Genomic DNA, 19,589 nt, shown 5'->3' with positions numbered 1-19,589 from the left:
ATTGCTCTCTCCTATTTCTTTACAGCTCCTGTATGACAACCCAAAAGCCCGTCAGGAAGTAGAATATCATTGGAGAGCATCAGGGTGTCCCCACATTGTCCATGTCCTGGATGTTTATGAGAATATACATCATGGAAAGAGATGCCTCCTCATTGTCATGGAATGGTATGGACCAGCAGCAGCCTCCACCAAGCATTGCTCTTTGAGGGGGTGAAGGGAGAGGGAGAATGTGTTGGCTTAGATGAGAGTTAAGTGAGCTTTCTCAGCAGCGTGATTTTTGTTTGCGCAGCAAACCTTTTGTTGTCTTTATGGAAGTGGTAGGGAAATGTATAGCTGCTCCAGCCAATTTGTATGATGGAAGAATGAGGAATTTCCAACTTCAGGTGTAAATCCTATGATCTGACATGATCCTTTCTGCTACTGTTTTGACTCTAAGTTTTCCTATTTTTTCCTTGATCTGTAATACCACAGTTATTGTCTCCTTCACTGGGGACAAATTAATAATCCTGTTCAGTGTCTTTGCTTCCTTCTTTCTTTTTTCTTCATCTCCAACCCTTATGTAAAAGAAGATTACTGTCAGCCTCCCAGTGCCAGTGTATCTGACTTACCAACTATGTGTGTTGTGTTCCTTGTGACAGGGTGCATTAAACTGAAAGCATCAAAACTCCTTGGTCTTGTTTTGTTTTCTAATTATTCCATATCAGAATGGCTTTGTGCCTTGATTCAAATGAGTGTGATGTTTAGGACGCATTGGCATAGGAGGCAGCCTGTAATCTCTTCTAATCTGTTCCTGCCATGGTTCTGTGCAATTATATGGATGCACAGTCAGGTGTTAATTTGATCTTTTCTGCTCATGTAAGGTGGGGGGTTTTTTGTGTTCTTTGTTTCAGCATGGAAGGAGGAGAGCTGTTTAGCAGGATCCAGGAGAGAGGAGATCAAGCTTTCACTGAGAGAGGTGAAAAATCACAAGTTTCATTTTAAAGTTTGCAAAAGATTGCTTCTCCCTTTCTCTGTCCGCTTGCTTAGTTCCCTTACAGGAATTTTTCTTTGATTTGATTTTTGTTTGTAATTTTTTTTTCCTATCCAGATCTATTAAATGGTTATTTTTTAAAGTATTTTTAAAAGGAGATCAGGAATTACCAGAATTGGCCAAGTTCAGGCACAATGTGTGCCTGAGGAAGGTTTAGAGGAAAATTCCTCATAAAAATCTGCTCAGCTTCTTCATTTCTGAACCACTGCAGCCTCTGTTATTCTAGTCCCTGGTCTCCTGCCAGACCACCTCTAACATGATCAACGCAGCGCCTACTGTGATTTCTCTTCTGGCTGTCCCTCAAGCAGCATCACTGTGCACAGCTATGCTGTTAGGTGATGAATATAACGAGCAAATCACATTTGATGAAACATCTCTTATTCAAGGGTTTTAAAGTACTACTTGAAAGGAAGTGTTATTAGCCACACTGTAAACAAGCCTGCTCATCTATAATAGGGACTATGTGCAAGTTTAAAGACCTGCTATGAATCAGTGACAGAACATGCAATAGAACAGTCTTGCCATTTTTATTGTCTTTGCTATTTATTATTTGCAGAGTACCACAGGTGTGCTTGACTGTGGTTCTCCTTGCCCATTCACAACACACAAGAGCTTGGTTCTGCTCAGGAGTAAAAATGTTAGTGTTTGTAACTAGCATTGTGACAAAATTATTAGAAGAAGGAAAATGTATACCTGAGCTTGTAAATTACTGTGACTGTTTTGCAAGTCTGGTATAGAGGCCAGGCTTTTTTTGATCCTGTGATCCTTTGTTTCCTAGCCTGGGATGAATCCTTTAAGTGGAATGAGAGACTCATGTAGGGAAAATGAGCATTTTCAGGAACTTTATTTGTTCCTCTCTAAACTTCAAGATTCCAGGGGGGAAACTGGTTCTGTGATCGTTAGTGACTCCACTCTGCTAAAAACATGATTCTTCTACATTGAATACCATTATATAACATTCTAAATACTTACTCAGAAGTCATCTGGGAGTGTTAAACAAAAAAACCCACCTTCATTCTTTCCTGAGATAAATGAGCCCTGTTCCACTGGATTCCCCAGGTTCACTGGCTGTTTATATATCAGCCACAGCTTCCCATTAGGAGCCAGGGTTTTTGGCCTGGGTCAGGAAGGAGGAGGTTGTGCAAGGTTTTCCCTGAAGAAGATGAGTGTTTCTGCCTTCTGATTGTCCTTGCCTGAGATTGTGTAATTTCAATCTCAAGCCATGTGAAAAAGGATTCCAGGTTACAGTACAATAATTTCTACTTTCTCTCTCACTACTGCAGCTGAGGTTTCCACCTATGCAGAAAACAGAGGATCAGGTTGAAGTTGCTAATTCTGTTTCCCTGTCAATGGAGATGTAATATAATGCTCACATGGTACAATGGGAATGTCACTCCTCCCTGCTCTGAAACCTCTCCCTGTGTAACTGAACTCTTCCAGGCTTCAAGAGTACTGCTGTTGCAAGGCAGCTCACCAGCCACTAGAATTTCCCACTGGGGTTATGTTAAATTCTAGAAACGTATTATTTCAAAGGTGGCAGTTTGGGCTTTGCAGAATAGAACTGTTGATTTTGTTTCTCCTGAGGAAAAACTTCTGAAGACAGTGAGGAATGAAGATGTGACCTATCCTAAAATTACTATATTGTTATGTTGCTCTATTTTTAGAAAATCTGTTGGATCCTCCTATTACCCCTGAACTAGAAGCTGGAAGTTAAATTTCTTTATTGGACAACCAAGGACATGTCCTGGACAATCAGAGATATGTCCTGGTTGGGGCTCCTTTCTCCACAGTCTTGCATGTTGCTTGTGTACCTGCCCTGCTCTTGCTGCTTTCCTGGTGAGCAAATTAAAGCACAACATTACAAGCTCAGGAGAAGCAGGAGTCTCAACCGTTCAGTTGCAGTGCCTGCTCAGGAGGAGGGCTGAGCAGCCGGGGAATTGGGGGGTATGGTTGCCTGCAAAACCAAAACACAGCTGTTAGGGCTAATTTTAGGTTTTCTAGTCTTGACGCTAGCCCTGTATTCCAGCAAGCTGTTTGTAAGTCATAAGCATTCCCAAGCATGTCCCCGAGTTACAGTGGGAATGTTAATGTGACCTTTCTCTAAAATTGTATTTATAGAGGCCTCTGAAATAATGAGAGACATCGGAACAGCCATCCAGTATCTGCATTCAATGAACATTGCCCATAGGGATGTCAAGGTGAGGCCTGAAGGTGTGTGGGCAGGGAGCAAAGACCATAAGGCAGAAAAATAAATGGGCAGTGGTGGTTTAAATAGAACTAGGAGTACAATCAGATGGTCAAAGTGTTCCTATTCCTCTGCCAGTGCGAGAAGGGATCTGTTCACAACTAGTTTGCACCTAGTCATAGGTCAGAATATTCATGTGTGCTAATGCCTTCCAGTTGTGTACAGAATGCAGAAGAATCTGGTGATAGTCAGATGGTTAATTAAAGAGGTACTACCAACTTGCAATCCAGTTAATTAACAAGAAAATAACACTGCCTGAAGTGAACTTACACTAGATGCTATACGTCTATGTACAGTCTTTGCCAGTTATTAGTTGTTTTCAGAATCATACTTGCCTCAAAAAAAAAAACAAACCCAAAACCCCAAAACAAACAAACAAAAAACCAAACAAACACCAAAACCCCCTTCAGAAACAGGAGAAACTGCATATATGGGAGGAATAATACCAATTCCATGCATCCATCCCACTTTTAATAGTATATGTAAATATTTGGGAAAATGGGAAGATCTCAGTTACTACCATGTGGAACAGTGTGTTTTATTAGCTAAAGTTTGTACCCAGATCTTGTTGTAGAGATTTGACAGGGTTTGTAGTATTGTATTTTGTTTTCATTCTGTAAAGTGCGCAGCATAAGCAAAGACAAGATAGCTGCACCAAGGCATTTGTAGCGCAGCGATACGGCAGTGTGGTGGAATGTGCTGGAGAGCAGGTCACATAATGATAGACTGAGGCATCTGATTGATTCCGCAGTTCTGAGTTTGTGAATTTTCTACAGATGCTTCTATGTGTTTAGATGGAGGGAGAACTGCTGTTGCTTGGTATCACTGAGGGGTATGTTTGAGGGTTCTTTAGATAGGAACTAGAGAATGACTTAACAGTTCAGAGACTAAAAATCTATTCACTTTTATGGAGCTACGTGCTATTGTCTATCACCAGCACAGAAACTGAAGCACTTAGCCCCAAACACCACCTAACACAGTCAGTGAACTAACATAGAAATGGTTCAAATTGCTTAATAGATCCTAAATCCTGTTTTCTTTCAAGCCCGCCCTTCTTCTGTGTGTCCCTAAACACTAGCATGAGAGAGGGCATAGCTTCCTTATGACTGAGAAACTGGAAAACAAGTTCAAACAATTGCAGATTCTCGAGATGTGCCATTGTCCCTGTTCTTGTGCACAAGAGCTTGTACTTCTCTCTGTGCCACTTCTGGTTTTGGAGAGCCTTTATGGAGCGTAGAGCAAGAGTGGAATTAACTCAGGTTTCAGGAGGCAGAGGAGGGGGGAGCAGGAAGGGACTGTGTCTGTATCAGTTAATTCTGATGGAGTTATGTCAGTTGCTCATAGAGAGTTTGGCTGATGACTTCTCTTGTCTTCCACCTCAGCTACTTGAGTGCGGTACAGAGTGGTGTCAGATCAACTGGTGTTGATCAGACAGAACAGTCCTGGTAAGCGCAGTGAACTAGAGAGAGGTTCAAGAAGCCAGACTTCATGCCCATTGGACCTGATGAGAGTCTTGTGATTTCCTCTCCTAAATACTGTGTTGAGAAGGATGTTGATCCTTAGTCTGAACAAAAATGCTACATGTTGGGAGGGATCTTTCTGCATGGTATGATGGGGATGAGAGAAATAAGAAGACCCAGATGCTGGTGGTGATCCAGGCAAGCAGGACTGGTTTGACCTTTCAGCTCATTAGAGACATGTCTTCATTGTCCAGCTTATCCTTTCTTTTGGTGGCCTTTCAGCCTGAAAACTTGCTTTACACATCTAAAGAGAAGGATACTGTACTCAAACTCACAGACTTCGGCTTTGCCAAAGAAACCAGTGTACAGAATGCACTGCAGACCCCCTGTTACACTCCTTATTATGTGGGTAAGTTATCCAAGATGCATTTCTTTTGTGTTTCAGTCTGTCATCCCTCCCCTTATAGTGGGCCCGTGGACTGTAGGAATGTGTGGGAAATCGTCTATTGTGGATGTAAAGCAAAGAGGTAGCCTGCAGAATTTAAACTGGCATCCAACCCAAACCTAGTCTGGTTCCAGTACAGTTCAGTGCTCCTGGTTTCTTCCTTGGTTGCAGAGGAAACAGCCTTAACAGGGGGTGCAAATGAAGATCAAGGAGAGAGAACGTGTTGCTTCTGATTACACCTGAAGTAATCCTGATGTTTCCTCCGAATGATGCAATAAAAACCATAATTTGAAGTCAGCTTCATGATTATTTGGGTGTTTCCTTGCAAAACTTCCCTTAGCTTAACTAATGCAATAAAAGAGAACAGGGAGAGTACTGCCTCAGCTGTAAAGCTTCTTAAAGCTGGCAAATGGAATTAGTAATAAAACACCAATGTGACTTAATCACAACTGAATTTTTGCCTGCATTTTGTCCAAAGACAGAGCACCGTGTAATGAATGCCACAGTAGACTTTCCTTTATGCACTCATTTTAGAGTACGTCCCTTTTGGTCTTTGAGTTAATAGTCATTCACCATATGGTATGACTGAGGCAGTCTACACTTGGAATTTCTTTGGAGGAAAAAGGGCTTAATTTTTTGGAAGAATTAGTTCTCTTCTACTATGTAAGATTTTATATTTTTTTGTATTGAAAGATACTGTTATTCATTGTTACCAGAGAATTACGATAGCAATGGTTTTTTTCTGATGCTTTCTTCTATATTTTTGTAAGCTGGGATTGATAAAATGTTAAGGAATTTATGCGTATATCTTTTCATGCCTTTATATTTGTATATAAACAGGCTGACATTTCCCTTCTCAACACCTTTTTATAAACCAGCATGATTGCTCATATGTTTAGAGAATCATTTTCCTTACAAAATCAAGCTCCCTGCCAGTTCACCTGCCCCAGGGAAAAAAAAAAATCCCCTATAAATGTATCTCTCTATAATTTTGTTACTTAGTGAAAAATTGTAATGCTCTGGAGGCCAAAGAAAAATACATCGCTCTGTAGTTGATGGAGCTAAACACACTCTACCCAGGTACCGATCAAAATTTTATCACAGCTCAAGTAGGTCCTTTCTGTTCTGATTTCTGGAACATATGCTCCTGCCTCTTTCAGTGCAGTGTCTCCCTGTACACATTTAGCTATAGCTCCTTCTGCTTTTCTGTAATCTTAGTACTCTCTTGAGCACAGAGACACTAAGGTGAAGAGTAGGGCATTTTGCCAGCTCCGTTCCTCCTTTTAAAGCTACATTAGATGTGTTTAGGAACTTGTCAATAGAAAATACTACCCAGTTCCTGCAGTGAGTTGCATTTTTTTTGGTGCCTCCGATATTTGTTGTTGAAATGTGCTGCTACTTATAAGGTGACGGAAATGAAAGGAAATATCTGGCACTCTGTTAATTTCTGGTTTTAATCTTCTTCAGCCCCAGAAGTCCTTGGTCCTGAGAAGTATGACAAATCATGTGACATGTGGTCGTTGGGCGTCATCACATATATTCTGTAAGTATTTGGAAAGAGGCTTGATGAATGGAAAAAGGACACATCTTATTAAATCTGCACTTAGAAGTAATTACTCACTAGGATCATGTAACCTGCAGAAGAATATAAGCTTGTATGGGACTTTTTAAGAGATGAAAAGACTTTCCTAGTTATAAGAGTTCTTTTGTCCACTCTTACAGCCTGTGTGGGTTCCCTCCATTCTACTCAAACACTGGTCAAGCCATTTCTCCAGGGATGAAGAGAAGAATTCGGATGGGGCAATATGGGTTTCCCAATCCAGAGTGGGCTGAAGTATCAGAGGAAGGTAAAAATGCTCACTGCTACTGATAAGTATGTGCATGGTGTGCAGTGGCAGAGTACTTACAAGAGACTATTTCTAAAAACCTGTCTTAGTTTTTGTTTCCCCTTATTTTAGAATTTAAATTAATTTCTTGTAAGGTGATACAGAGAACAACTGGGAACTCAGACACTAGCCAGCAACCTAAGTGCTACAGAAAGTAAATGACTACTGAAAACTTTCTTTCAAATTCCAGCTAGTGCTAGTGAATGCCGAGATTAAACCCTCTGGAAACAAAAGTCTTTAATGCTGAGAAAGGAGACTGCCAGGACAGCTGCAATGCAAGCTGAGTTGGAAGAAAGGCAAACTGTCTTAAGAACTCATTCAGTCTTTGCCCTCCTTGGTGATACAGCCAGCAAGGATGGTGAGTTTTCATGCTAGCTTTTTGTGATGTAGGAACTTGCCAGCCACCACTTAAATCAAGGTCAACAATTTATTTTGTGTAAGTCATTGACCAAAAGCTGCTGCTGTTCAGCTGTGACCTGGATGGGCTTAAACCAGTGTCCTGAAAGTGGATGGTTTTGATTCCCTCTTATTCTGGCAGTCTCATAAGCTGGAAGTCTCACCTGCCCATCATATTAGAGAGAAAGGTCAGCAACCTCTGGGCACATCTTTTTTTCTAACAAGCCTTTTATATGGCTGTTGCTGGCATCCTATTACTGTTTGCTGTTTAGTAATAACAAATTATCATTGGATAATACTGTGATCTGTGGCACTTTAACCCCTCATGGGATGTCATGGTTGCGTGTGCAGCATGGACTACTGAACATTAATAAGGAAGATGTTTTACCTATGGGTTGCTGGCTTAATATTTTGTCTGCCTTGGGTCTTGTTCATATTACAGCAGTTACTAAAATGCTAGGGGAGCTTGGTGAGAGAACATTCGCTTGGAAAATATGTAGGGTTTCTGTATGCTTGCCTGAATGAAGATAGGTGCCCTCTACCTTTGAGCCTATTAAGCTCAGCTGGTTTATGTGCACTCTTTTAGACTGATCAGGCACCTTCAGCAGACTGCTGCTTTTTGCCCTCTTTTTACTGTTCTTGTCATGGTTTTCTTTATCTAATCACCTTCATTGCATCATCTGTGGAGGCTTCCTCTAAATTCCTCACCAGCTTCCTGTAATCACCTTAATGGGCTCTGTTTGTGGTCCCCTCCTTTTGTTTCCTTGTACATTTTAGACTCCAGGTAATCTCTTCTGTAAACCTCCTTTGCAGCCTCTCTCGACAACCTGAAGTCTCAACTTGTACTTCTGGCAGCTTCTTACAAGCATGTAGTCATCTTGCATTCAATGTTTCTAAAAGAGAGCTCTTATTCAGAAGTTTTTCTAGGTTTCCCCAAGGAAGTTATGTTTAAGTCTCTCTAAATAACATCCCTTGGATGTAGTGTTTCCTGTCTGTCTGCCTGCATTAATGAAACTCTTGTCCAGACTCTCATCATCTCATATCTCAGTTACTTAGTACTCTTGCTTTGGCAGATACCATGTTCACAGAAAGCTGCTGCAAAGCCTGTTTGCGTAATCCATTTCTTTGACTTTGTTGTCCTTTTAATGGCCTCTCAGTTGTAAAAGAGGAGTTTATTGTCTTCTTTTTTTTTTCCCCCACAGCCTGTGCTAGTTTTTGTCTTCTATAATTTCTCAAAACATCAGCTTATGCATTCATTCAGCCCATAATGCCAAGCTTCTTGCCGTCTTTCAGACAGGCAGCTTGGCAGCTTTCTGTTCCTGTGTTTCTCTTTTTCTCAAGTTCTTGCTCTCAAAACAGTTGGTTTGGTGATGTAGATAGCATAGATGAAACCCCAATCCTTTGTCTTTCCTTCTTCCCTCTTGTTTTGGATGTTTTCATGTTCTGCCTCTTTAAACATAATAACCTACCACACTGTACATGACTTCTTAACATGGTAACAGTAATAGGTAGGTGTTTTGAGTTTTGCAAAATTATCTTCCTTCATTCAGCAGCTCTTTGTGTTCTCAAGGGTATTTGGGAACACAGTAGTAGACTACAACATGCCATGTTGGTCCTATTTTTCAGCCAAACAACTGATTCGCCATTTACTGAAGACTGACCCAACAGAGAGGATGACAGTTTCTCAATTTATGAATCACCCTTGGATTAACGTGAGTTTCATATCTCTTTTTACAAGGGAGCAAGATGAATTCTTACATGCAGAACTTGCATGTAGCTCCACATAGCACAGCAAGAGAAGGATGATGATTGCTGTTAATACTTAATTAACCTACTGTGCCCTCCAGAGAGGGTCATCTGCCTGTAGAACCACAATTCTTTTTGGTGTTACCAGAAGACACAAAGAGAGACACCCGCAATAGCGTCCTTGGAAGCAAAAGCCGAATGTATCTCTATCTTCTGTGAGCAGGCAGTCACTGTTGACTCTGCAGCATATGCATGTGTTACTCTCTTTAAAAATATAAAAATAAACTGTATGTACTTACTTCATCGGTGCAGGATTTAAAGAGAGCTATTATTAGTGGTTTCAGGCACCATTGTGCATAGCTGTGTTAGTGTGAACACAGTCCTATGCTTAGTGGGAATTCTCATCCTTGGCACAGTTTGGAAATGCGTGGGGGAGGAGCAAGGGTCTCGGCTTAGTGCCCTGTAAGAGATTGCCAGATAGGGTGGTACACAGAGCTATTAATGGTCCCAGTTCAGGTTTCATTCTATGACTTGGCTGAATTTACTTTTCCTTAAAAAATACTTTTTGGGGAAAAAGAAAAAAAGACTCTAATAATACAATATGAATTATTTCAACCAAGAGACCAGAATCCCAGGAGTTATCAGGCTGAGTTTCAGGATATCATCTCTGCTCTGTAGGTGTCACTTAAAATAATAGATTATACTTCTCATATTTGTGCCTAAAAGGACACCAGTCTTGTTCTTGCTGCCCAAAAACTCATCAGCCAGGAACAGAATAACTTATATTGTAGAATGCCCTGTTCTTTCATAGTGCTTTCTCTGTCTATGCTGATCCTCAGAGGAAGGGGCAGAAACAGAGGCATGACTAATAGTCAGCATTTCTATAATGCCTGTTTGAAGATCCAAAAGCCCTTAGAATCATATAGAAATGTAGCTGTATAACATCCTGATGAAGTAGATAGATGTCTTCATTCAGAGTTGTGAAAGCTGGGAAATTAAGGTTACAAAGACTCTGTAGAGCTGGAACAGAACCTAGACAATGTTTCTAAGTTTTTTTTAACCAAATAAAAATGTAATCACTGTTCAGAATAAATACCTCCAGCTTTAAGTGTTTGAAGACCCAGGAAGGAGGTGTTCCAGAAGTCAGCAGGCGATGAATTTCACAGAATGAGTGCCTAATAGTTAAGGAAGCTACCACCTACAGCGACACATGTTACTTGAAATATGCATATAACCAATTAATAAGGAGGAGATTAGAGACAAGGTCTATAGACTCTTGCTGCACCAAAGAGCTGTGCTAGAATACCGTTCCTGGAAGAATGCTCTAGGAGCTGCAGATTGACATTTTTTTCTGCTGAACCTATTGTTCCCATGAGGCAGAGGGAGGGAGAGGGAAAGACCAATGTAGTGAATGTCTATGTTCTTCCTTTTCTTTTCCTAAATCCCTAAGTGGGAACGTGTATGGGGAGATGCTTCACACAAGCGGTGGAGGATGGTATTTCTCTCTCCTCTTTTTTTCCCTTTTTCTTTTTTTTTTTTTAATTAGATGAGTGGCAGAAGTATTATTGTGGACTATGCAAAAATTGTCAGTTTAGGTGGAGCACATAATCCTCTAGTTAGCTTGTAGATAAGATTTATTTAATGAGAAGTGGCTCATAGCAGATGAGAGGGCAACTTTAACACCTGCTCAGGGACACCACTGAAGCCAGTCTGCTGGTTTTCCATTTCCCTCCTCCCAGATGTACTTGATAAACCTATACCCTGGCCAGCTAGGGTCCTTTTCCAGAGGTTGCAGGAGTCATGATTTCTGCTTCCACTTCTGTAACTACTGCAGTGGTGCTGTTAGCTCGGCGGAGTATAAGCACTGCTTCCAATGTAATGCTTATTTTACAATTACATATACAGAGATCTCCTTAGACTTTGTTGACGTGCAGCTGTGTCTGGTGTAGGGTGCCACAGCAGTAGACAGCAAGTTTGAGTAGAAAGCATAAGGGAGATAGAATATGAATTTATAGTTTGGGTTATGGACTGGCAAGAAATACTGTGATTCTTGCTGAATTTAGCTAGGGAACTGTGCTTCATGCTTTAGAAATTGTACCTTATTCTAATTTAAAGTACTGATCTTTCATGGTAGGTGAGCATAGATCTTAATTTTATGTGGAAGAGCATCTCAAGTGAGGCACTGTCTTCTGAACTGTGCCTTACTCTGAATAATAGTATAATTTCCTCTTTGGGGCACCCTTATGATCTGATAAACTGGTAATCTCAGTTAATGTATATGTCTCCTACGAAAATGAAAATGTGTCCTATGAAAATGTCTCCTACGACAAATCCTAGAAGATAAAGGTCAAAGTAACCACTTTAAAACATTGACTAATGAATAGTGAAATGGCAGTTAAAATCTAAAATGTACATAAAAATTTATCCAACACGGGGTTATTGGTTGGACTGGAAGGGAGCAGAGTGAAACAAACTCAGCACTGATTTCTCTCTCCTTTGTTCTTTAAAGATACTGTCGTGTGGGGACTATAGTCCTTTTCTACCTCACACATGAATTAGCTTGTGAAGTGATTGAAAGCATGAATAATGAGGGCCACTGAAGGACATTAGATAAACTTTCATGCCCTCCATACACATAGAAGAGCAAGCAGTCACTTCCCAGATGTGATTTTGCAGAACACTGCTTTTGGTATTTTTCCCTTTTCTCAGAGATCAATGGCAGTGCCACCAACTCCTCTTCATACTGCACGGGTCCTGCAAGAGGATAAAGACCACTGGGATGAAGTTAAAGTGAGTCAATCATAGTTCAGATTTCTTGAAGTCAAGTCTGATAAGAGATTAGATGGGCTGGCTTCTCTGTGTATGTTTATTTCCTTGGAGATTATGGCTATTTTGAATACAACCATGTTAAACAAGGGAAGCATAAACAGTCCTGGTTAGAACAGTAGTGTATATGATAACTGTTTAAAAAAGAAGAATGCTATTTGAGCTTCATCCGACAACCTTACAGCTGTCCCAAATACCAACAAAGAAGATGTTTATGATCAAAGTTATTAATGATGCTGCCTGCTGAGACACTGTATGTAACCACAGAGGAGAAGGGACAGTGTTGAGGGAGCTTGAAGTTCATTATAGCGAAGTGAAGAATATGATGAAAATATAGGGAGAGGGGGTGGGAGGGTTGAGCTGCATTCTGGTTTTCTACTCTGTTCTTGTATTGTAAAACAACATTAAATAACCTTAGCCTTCTCTTGTTGTGACATTTGGCAAGGGGAGATAAAAATATATCTGTCTTTCCCTTAATCTAACCAGGTGCCTCACCTACTGTTTGTACTGATGACAGTTGAATGTTTCCTGCAAAGAGAAACTGTAGGGCAGACTAAAAGTTGTTTGCAAGCTTTAACTCTTTCCTGCTGGCCTTTATCAGGTTGGCATGCTTTTACAATTAATTCTGAATTTTTTGCACTTACAATGCTTGGCATTTTGATAATTGCAACATTCCTGTAGTGTATTTTACTGATTACTGATTTTATTTAAATTACTGATGTATAGTCTCAGCTGTTGAACTATGTAATGGTAAAATTTCACAGGACCTAGGCAACATTTGCCTCCCAAGTCAAAGGGATTAAACAGATAGTTTCACTTAGCATTCTTCATTTCCATGTTTCTGAGAACTTCTTATACGTGTGCTTTGTATAGGTACCAGAGGTATTCTCTTGGGCCACCGGCATTCGCATAATATTTAATCATTTTTCCTTTCCTGAACTAAATGCCTAGACATTCATTTACTTAAGCAGATTTTTGCTTAAAGCCTTATTAAAAAGTTTAAGATTTGCCTGCACTTAAACATTAATTCAAACTAAGGAAGCGTGTGAATTTGAAGCACATACTTTTAACCAACTTTGCGTGGACTCCTTATTCTAGTTCCTGCTAACCTAGTTTGGTAACAGAGCAAGGAAAGCAGCGCTCTGACTCTGGTTTAAGAAGCCCAGGCTCAGTAGCTGGTGAAGGCCCAGAGCCAGCCAGTAAGAAATGCTGGGCATAGGGACATGGTGGAATTTAGGCCAGCGGAGTGCAGTCCTGCATGCTCACATATCAAACACTGTGTGAATGGTTCCTCCTGAATGAGTCCATGAGTAGAACGAAGCCTTTAGTCATAGTCCAGTGCAGCAGAAAGGGCTCAGCTATTTCTGGCTGTAGTGTAACAGAGGGTTCCTTTTTGTACATTCATCTCCTGGCAGTAGTGAGGGGTGGCTGTGCACTCTCTGCCTCAGGGTTTTCAATGAATTGCTTCCTTGGTTTCAGGAGGAGATGACCAGCGCTTTGGCTACCATGAGGGTGGACTATGATCAGGTGAAAATCAAAGACTTGAAAACATCCAACAACCGCCTCCTGAACAAACGCCGTAAGAAGCAGAAGCAGGCAGGCACCTCTTCTGCAGCCCCAGGGTGCAATAACCAATGAGAAGAGAAGCCAAGGACCTGTGGGTGGAGGGTAAAAGTTAAAAGGAACAATTTAAAATCAGTATGATCAACTCAGTCTGTACCACAAAGGCAATGAGACCGTGAAGAAGCTGTCCTGCAAAGAGGGAGCAGTGTGAAAGATTACATTTTTATAACTTCAGTCAGGGCTTTGCTTTTAAAGGCTAATGTATATGACATGATTCTGTTGCATATTGCTAGAGAAGGTACAGTAATACCAGAAATGTTACGGGTTTTTGTTTTGGCTTTAACTGTACTGGAAGAGAGGAGAGAGCAGGAGGCAGTCTTAGCATACTAATTCACTGAGGCTTTAACAGCCATCTACAAGAGTAACTTCTGCTACCGTTTTAAACTTGGGAATAGAAAAAATGCCAGGTGTTCTGCTAGGAGTGTTTTAGTAGTTCAAACATGAGTACTGAGAAAGGAGAAAAATGTCACTGCTCTTTATATGAGTAGCACAGGTGCAGTTCTATTATGGATGCATCTGGACAGCATTTCATGTTAGAATTGGTAATAGTCAATATTTCCAAACTTGCCTCCTATAGTTACAGAATATCACCTAAATAGTAAACAGTAATTCCTGTTATAGGAAAGAGCATCCATACATTTCCATTTTCATAAAGTCTTCATGTAGTCTTATGTGAAGATTTGAGTTTGTCATGGGTTCTCATTTGATAACGTATAAGTTTTCTAAACTGTAACCATTATGTCATGTCTATGCCACTGTCAGATCCCTCTCTTGTAATGTTTTTAATTTAAGTGGTACTTTATGTGAAGAGTTTTAGTAAGGATTTAATTAGTTGAAAGTATCCTGCAGAGAATATTGCTGTTCCTCTTGGATCCACAACCTCTAGGGCGTGCAACGAGACATGCAATTGTATACAAGAGACTGCTCTAGAAGAGGGACTTCGGAAATTCAGGAAGAAGTGGCAAATGCATGTTCTCTGAATGGACCCTGGTGTCTGCCAGCATCCCTTCTGGTAATTATCTCCGGATCCTGTGCCTAAGATGTGCTGATAATAGCATATTTTTTGGGTGCTGGGGTTGGTTTGTTTCCTGGGGTCAGGGAGGGGGAGGATGCTACTTTATTTGCAGTGTTTTGTCAGTGTTTCTGGATCCAAAGATTTTCACCACCTAAGGGATATTACCTATAAGGATACCCACCTATTGTTTTCTTCCTCTTCTGATTCTTGTTTTATGGGATCCTAGCCTTGGTTTGCTAATTTGTTTTGCTTTGTGATCAAAATATTTCCTCTCGCTGTATTTTGGGGTTTTTTTTAGTTGAGGTGAAGGAAATATTTGTGAAAGTATTATCAGAGTCTCGGATGAAAATTATGTGCTTCCAGTGATGCAGGCAAAAACTACTTTGTGGTAGGCACACAGAGTACTGGTGTGTTAATAGGCTCGGAAGAATGTTAAAAGACAAAAAGGAAAACAAGGCTCCAGAGAGGCTCTGAGTCATCAAATCTGACTGCCACGTAGATCTTGTTACCTCCAACAAAGATCACCTCAAGGCTCTGGACCTTGTCTGGGGAGCCCTGTTCCCATCTTCAAAGTGTTGGGTGAGACCTCCATTCTTCTTTGTGAACTGGTCCTAGGGTTTTATAAACTGATTTTAATAAATCGTGTTACAACATTCCTTCCTCCTGTCATCCCTGTTGTTGTTGAGATGTTGCAGAGTTTGTATTGCTTTGCAAGGTACATCTGTGTTGAAGGTGATGGGAAAAGGGAGAAGGAAAGTGTTCAATGATGTCCACATTCAAAGGCTACCCAACTTTGAGCATTTTTTAAGATTACAAGAGTTTGTTTTTAAATATCAATCTGTGCAAAGATGATTTTAAAATTATTATGTTTATCTAGATATCTCTCTGATTATAGCATGTCTTGTATATATTTATTTTATCATATTACTTCTATGAATTATGCAAATATTATTCACTACCTGTAAACGATAATACAATGAATGAAGAGTTGTGATGTGTTCAGGGTGCAACAGTTGGGATTAGAGCCAGATCCAACTTTCTGTCCCTTTATCCAAATTTTTTGAGGATGCTGTGTACGTGACTCCTACCTTCCCATCTCTGTGCCCCACCAGGGTGATACATGCTCCCACTATCCCAGTTAATAGGACAACCCGTGTATACTATGGTGATATCCTGGCTGCCTTGGGTACAGTGGTATTGAAACTGTTGCAACCCATGTTTTTGCTTCTGTTTTGCTCAAAGTTTGAGCAGGAGCTCTCAGTTGCCAGCCGGTGCCTTCTTGCTTGTCAGTTCAGTTTGAAGCTTGAAGACACGTATCTGTTCCTGAGTAGTTTTCCGTGGGGAACTGTAATGCACATCTGGACCTGATTCCTTCCTGTGGGGTTCCAGTCTTTACCGCGCTGCAGTTCAGAAGCTGCAGTGATGAACTGATGCACTTGAGCACAGCACCTTCAGCCTTCAGTCCCTGTATAGTAGGACAATACCATCTCATTAAATTTGGACTAATAGTTCTTGTGTTCTACCCTGCAGTGATGACATCCAGGGAAAAAGCCCGGGTAAAAGCCCGGTGGGAACCTGAGGAGGGCCTCAAAATGGCAGACATGGAAGAGTATGCAACTATTGTACAGAAGTGTTTGTGCTTATTTTACAGAAGAAAGGAGGCAACTCCTTGGGAGCTGGGAAGCAGCTGACGTGCACTGCATGGACCGTCAAACTGCTGTCCTGCTTGTAACGCAGCTGTCTTCTGTAATACAGCGGGAGCAGGCTATAAGAGCTCTGGTCTTGTTTTAACCGTGTCTGAGTCAACCAGAGCTGTGAGAATCTGCCAGGGACCAGGTTTGGGGTCCGTGCTTGTTGTCACTCCTCACTGGGGGGCAGACGTTCCCCCAGCAGCTGCGAGGGTGGCCGTGGCGTTTGCGTGTCTGTACAGACATACCTACAGACAGACCCGTACAGACATACCTACACCTCTGTACGCGCACCTCGAAGGCTGCCTACGTGCGCGCAGCGCAGCGCCCCCGCCCCGGCTCCGCGGCGCCACCTGCTGGTCGCGGCGCCCCTCTGCAGCGGGAGGCCGCGGGGTGCCGGGGGCGCTGGGCCCGGCCGGACGCGCCCGCCGGGGCGGCTCCAGCAGCAGCCGGGGCAGTGGGCTCTCCCGAGAGCTCCCGCAATTCCGGTGGCTGGCATCAATTAAAACTAAAACCGACGGTATCTCGGCGGCTGCGTCGCGTTAGTGCTCTCGTAGAAGCCTGCAGGGAGCACTGCCTGTTGCTAGCACGTGCGCTGTGCCCTGCAGGAGCCTGTGATGAGATTCATGTGTACGTTTTGCAGAGGATCTTTCCTTTCTGGCTGCTAGCTCTGTTCTAAGAAGGGCCTGCCTTCTAGCTGCATTCACACACATTATAAAGAACTCTGGTGTGCTAGTGGTGGTATTTGGGTCTTGCCTCTTCCCCCAGCCATATAGCATAATGGTCTCTTTAGAACCTGCTGCTTAGGATCCAAATTTATAGCCTGTTTTTAGAAAGGATAGGCTATTATAGAACTGATTATGCATTTGCATATTCATCAGCCATATAGAGGAGGTAAAGAGCTGGGAAGGGAAAGAAGAAATGAATGGTCAATAGAGAAGGCTTCAAGGAGAACACAGATTAAAAGGTCTATTTATTTTTTACAGCAGAAGCTAAAAAAGGGCTGTGCACAATTCCCCACCCCCATTCCTTTTCATAGCAATTGCTTATGGGCCGCTGCCTCCCCTTGTATTTCTCTGTGCACTGTACTCCTTTCATACACATGCATTCTTGCTCGCTCACTGGCAAGTGCACTTTTTCTGATTCACACACAAGCGTGTACGCAACCATAGGTAAAATTCCCTCCCTCACTTTTCCATTTATTGCAATACACACTTCCTTACCTCTTTGACCACATGTGCCATGTGATGAACCTTTTTTTGACATGGTGCAATTAAAAACTAACGTTAATGGTAAGCTCTTGGCCTACTTCTGTGTTTTCTATTTGTCAAAACCCAGCATGCAGTCCTGGGATTGCTTTTCTCTCTTAACACTTCATTGCCTAGAGTCTAGAGGCCCAATTATGTAACTGCTTCTGACTTGTGTGACATGAGGGATAATGAGAATGCTACATACTCAGTTTGATCTAATTTCCCGTCCTCTTTTCAATTCAGACTTTATTTGGCCCATGTTTAGACAAAGGCGCTTTTGAGAAAAGGAAGATGTAGCGAGGAGGAGAGAACTGAAGCTTTTAATCACTTGCACATAATCATAAGTACATGTACTGTTTTAAACCTGTGTTAAAGGTAGGGAAGAGATGTTAATCTATGTCCAGCTGCTTTGATATATTTGCATGTTTAGGCTAGGGATGAAGCCAGCCATGGGGAGCCAGCTTAGCTGTACTTCATGGGAGGAAAACTTGTCCTTGAGGATGCACCCACACACCCTAGCGCATTCACCAGTGCCCTTTCACACTCACTAACAAATCACGGGGACAAAGGGAGTGAAGGCAAGCGGGGAATGAATTTACATGTGGGAGAGTTCCCTTCTTCCAAGAGTACGTGTTTTAGAGGGGTTTTTGTGGAAATACCAGAATTCTCTTTTTCCTAGGTACCAGTATTTCCCCTCTTCACCTGGCTGTTCTCAGTAATGGAGCTGGCATAGCAGAGAAAGAACACAGTTAATTCTCTTTTAGAGAACCTAAACAGGATGAAGACAAGGAAGCAAACTTGAAGGACAGAGAACACATAGTCAAAACCTCAAAGAAAAAAAAAATATTGTTAAAAATTCTTGCAAGCTAACGAACAAGTTTACTTCAGGTACATACTTAAATGCATCTCACATCTGGAAAATTGAGGTTAGGGCAATCCTAGGTAATAGCATTTGCTGAAGAATTGTTTCCCTGAAATCTTTGCACCAGGTAAGAAAATGCTTTTTGAGTATTAAGTACAGCTTTAAAATAGGATTTTTTTTTTTAGTCTGTGTGGTTAGAAGAATTTAATGGGGCAAAGGGAGTAGAAATGGGGATGATATGTCATGTTGAAGAATAAGGTAAGAAATGTCTGCTGTTGTATTCTACTCCAACTTATTTTTTTACTGCAGGTACTACCTCTGTACAGACATAGCAGGATAGATTCAACTTTTTATTAGTCTTTTTTACCACTGGAGGAGGAGGATGTTCCTGCACTCTAGGGAAATGTGGAAGATAACCCTGTGACTGTAGATGAGCACCTGTATTGGTAAATCTGTAAATTATGCCTAGCATTAACTTTATTTCAAAATTTCCTGCCTCATGAATCTACCAGTTGCCAAAATCTCATAGGTCTGCTCTAACTGTATAAAGGCACAGAGGCATCATTGTCAGTGGGTTTCCTCATGCTACTTGAGACTGCAAAAAGAAGCAATTGGTGAAATGTACTGCATTGTTTTTAGCTTCCAGGAGCCAAAAGAGAAAAAAAGCAGCTTTCAAATAGCTGGTGGAAACACGAAGGGCCAGGCTATGTTTTGTCTGAGGAGGGGTGGTACTTGAAGATAGTATACCGGTATGTTGACCTTGCTTCAGTTCAGCTTCCAGATCTGACAATAAACATGTTTTACCTGTGTGGGGCTGCAGGCCCAAATTACTAGTAAAGTCTCTGCTGCTTTGACAGCATGCTGGGTTTTTTCCACTGTTAGCCACTGAAATGTACTTATTTGGTCCATGGTTGCAAACCATTTAGCATTCTTGGTCCTGGGGCTGCACTGAAGCTGAATAATTCAGAAAAGGAGGAGTTGCATCATTTTCTTCCATGTTAAGCTTCTAAATTTATTTCTGTTGAATTTTACTGCATTCAAGTTAATTACTGGTATTGCTCATGTAACAATTGTTTCTTATTGCACCTTCTTTATTTGTTAACAGTGAGCATAAGTG

At 41.4% G+C, this 19,589-nt stretch overlaps 1 protein-coding gene across 8 annotated transcripts in view; it reads left to right on the top strand.

Moving 5' to 3' along the window:
• MAPKAPK3 (MAPK activated protein kinase 3) overlaps positions 1 to 15,325 on the top strand; it is a 135,156-nt gene extending 119,831 nt beyond the window's left edge. For 7 of the 8 annotated variants that reach the window (XM_075514058.1, XM_075514057.1, XM_075514055.1 and 4 more), the window contains 9 exons: positions 26 to 165; positions 891 to 955; positions 3,149 to 3,228; positions 5,018 to 5,144; positions 6,648 to 6,723; positions 6,903 to 7,027; positions 9,089 to 9,174; positions 11,918 to 11,998; positions 13,514 to 15,325. In XM_075514058.1, the coding sequence (XP_075370173.1) occupies positions 26 to 165; positions 891 to 955; positions 3,149 to 3,228; positions 5,018 to 5,144; positions 6,648 to 6,723; positions 6,903 to 7,027; positions 9,089 to 9,174; positions 11,918 to 11,998; positions 13,514 to 13,672 (939 nt within the window). In that variant the 3' untranslated portion in view covers positions 13,673 to 15,325. Of the gene's footprint in view, positions 1 to 25; positions 166 to 890; positions 956 to 3,148; positions 3,229 to 5,017; positions 5,145 to 6,647; positions 6,724 to 6,902; positions 7,028 to 9,088; positions 9,175 to 11,917; positions 11,999 to 12,520; positions 12,636 to 13,513 lie in introns of all 8 variants that reach the window. The other variant, XM_075514059.1, reaches the window with a different exon arrangement.
• Positions 15,326 to 19,589: the final 4,264 nt, after the last annotated feature.

This window comes from Mycteria americana, chromosome 11, assembly GCF_035582795.1.
Source record: "Mycteria americana isolate JAX WOST 10 ecotype Jacksonville Zoo and Gardens chromosome 11, USCA_MyAme_1.0, whole genome shotgun sequence".
Lineage (NCBI taxonomy): Eukaryota > Metazoa > Chordata > Aves > Ciconiiformes > Ciconiidae > Mycteria > Mycteria americana.
The sequence above is the reverse complement of the archived record's forward strand: the minus strand, read 5'-3'. Positions and strand labels throughout refer to the sequence as shown.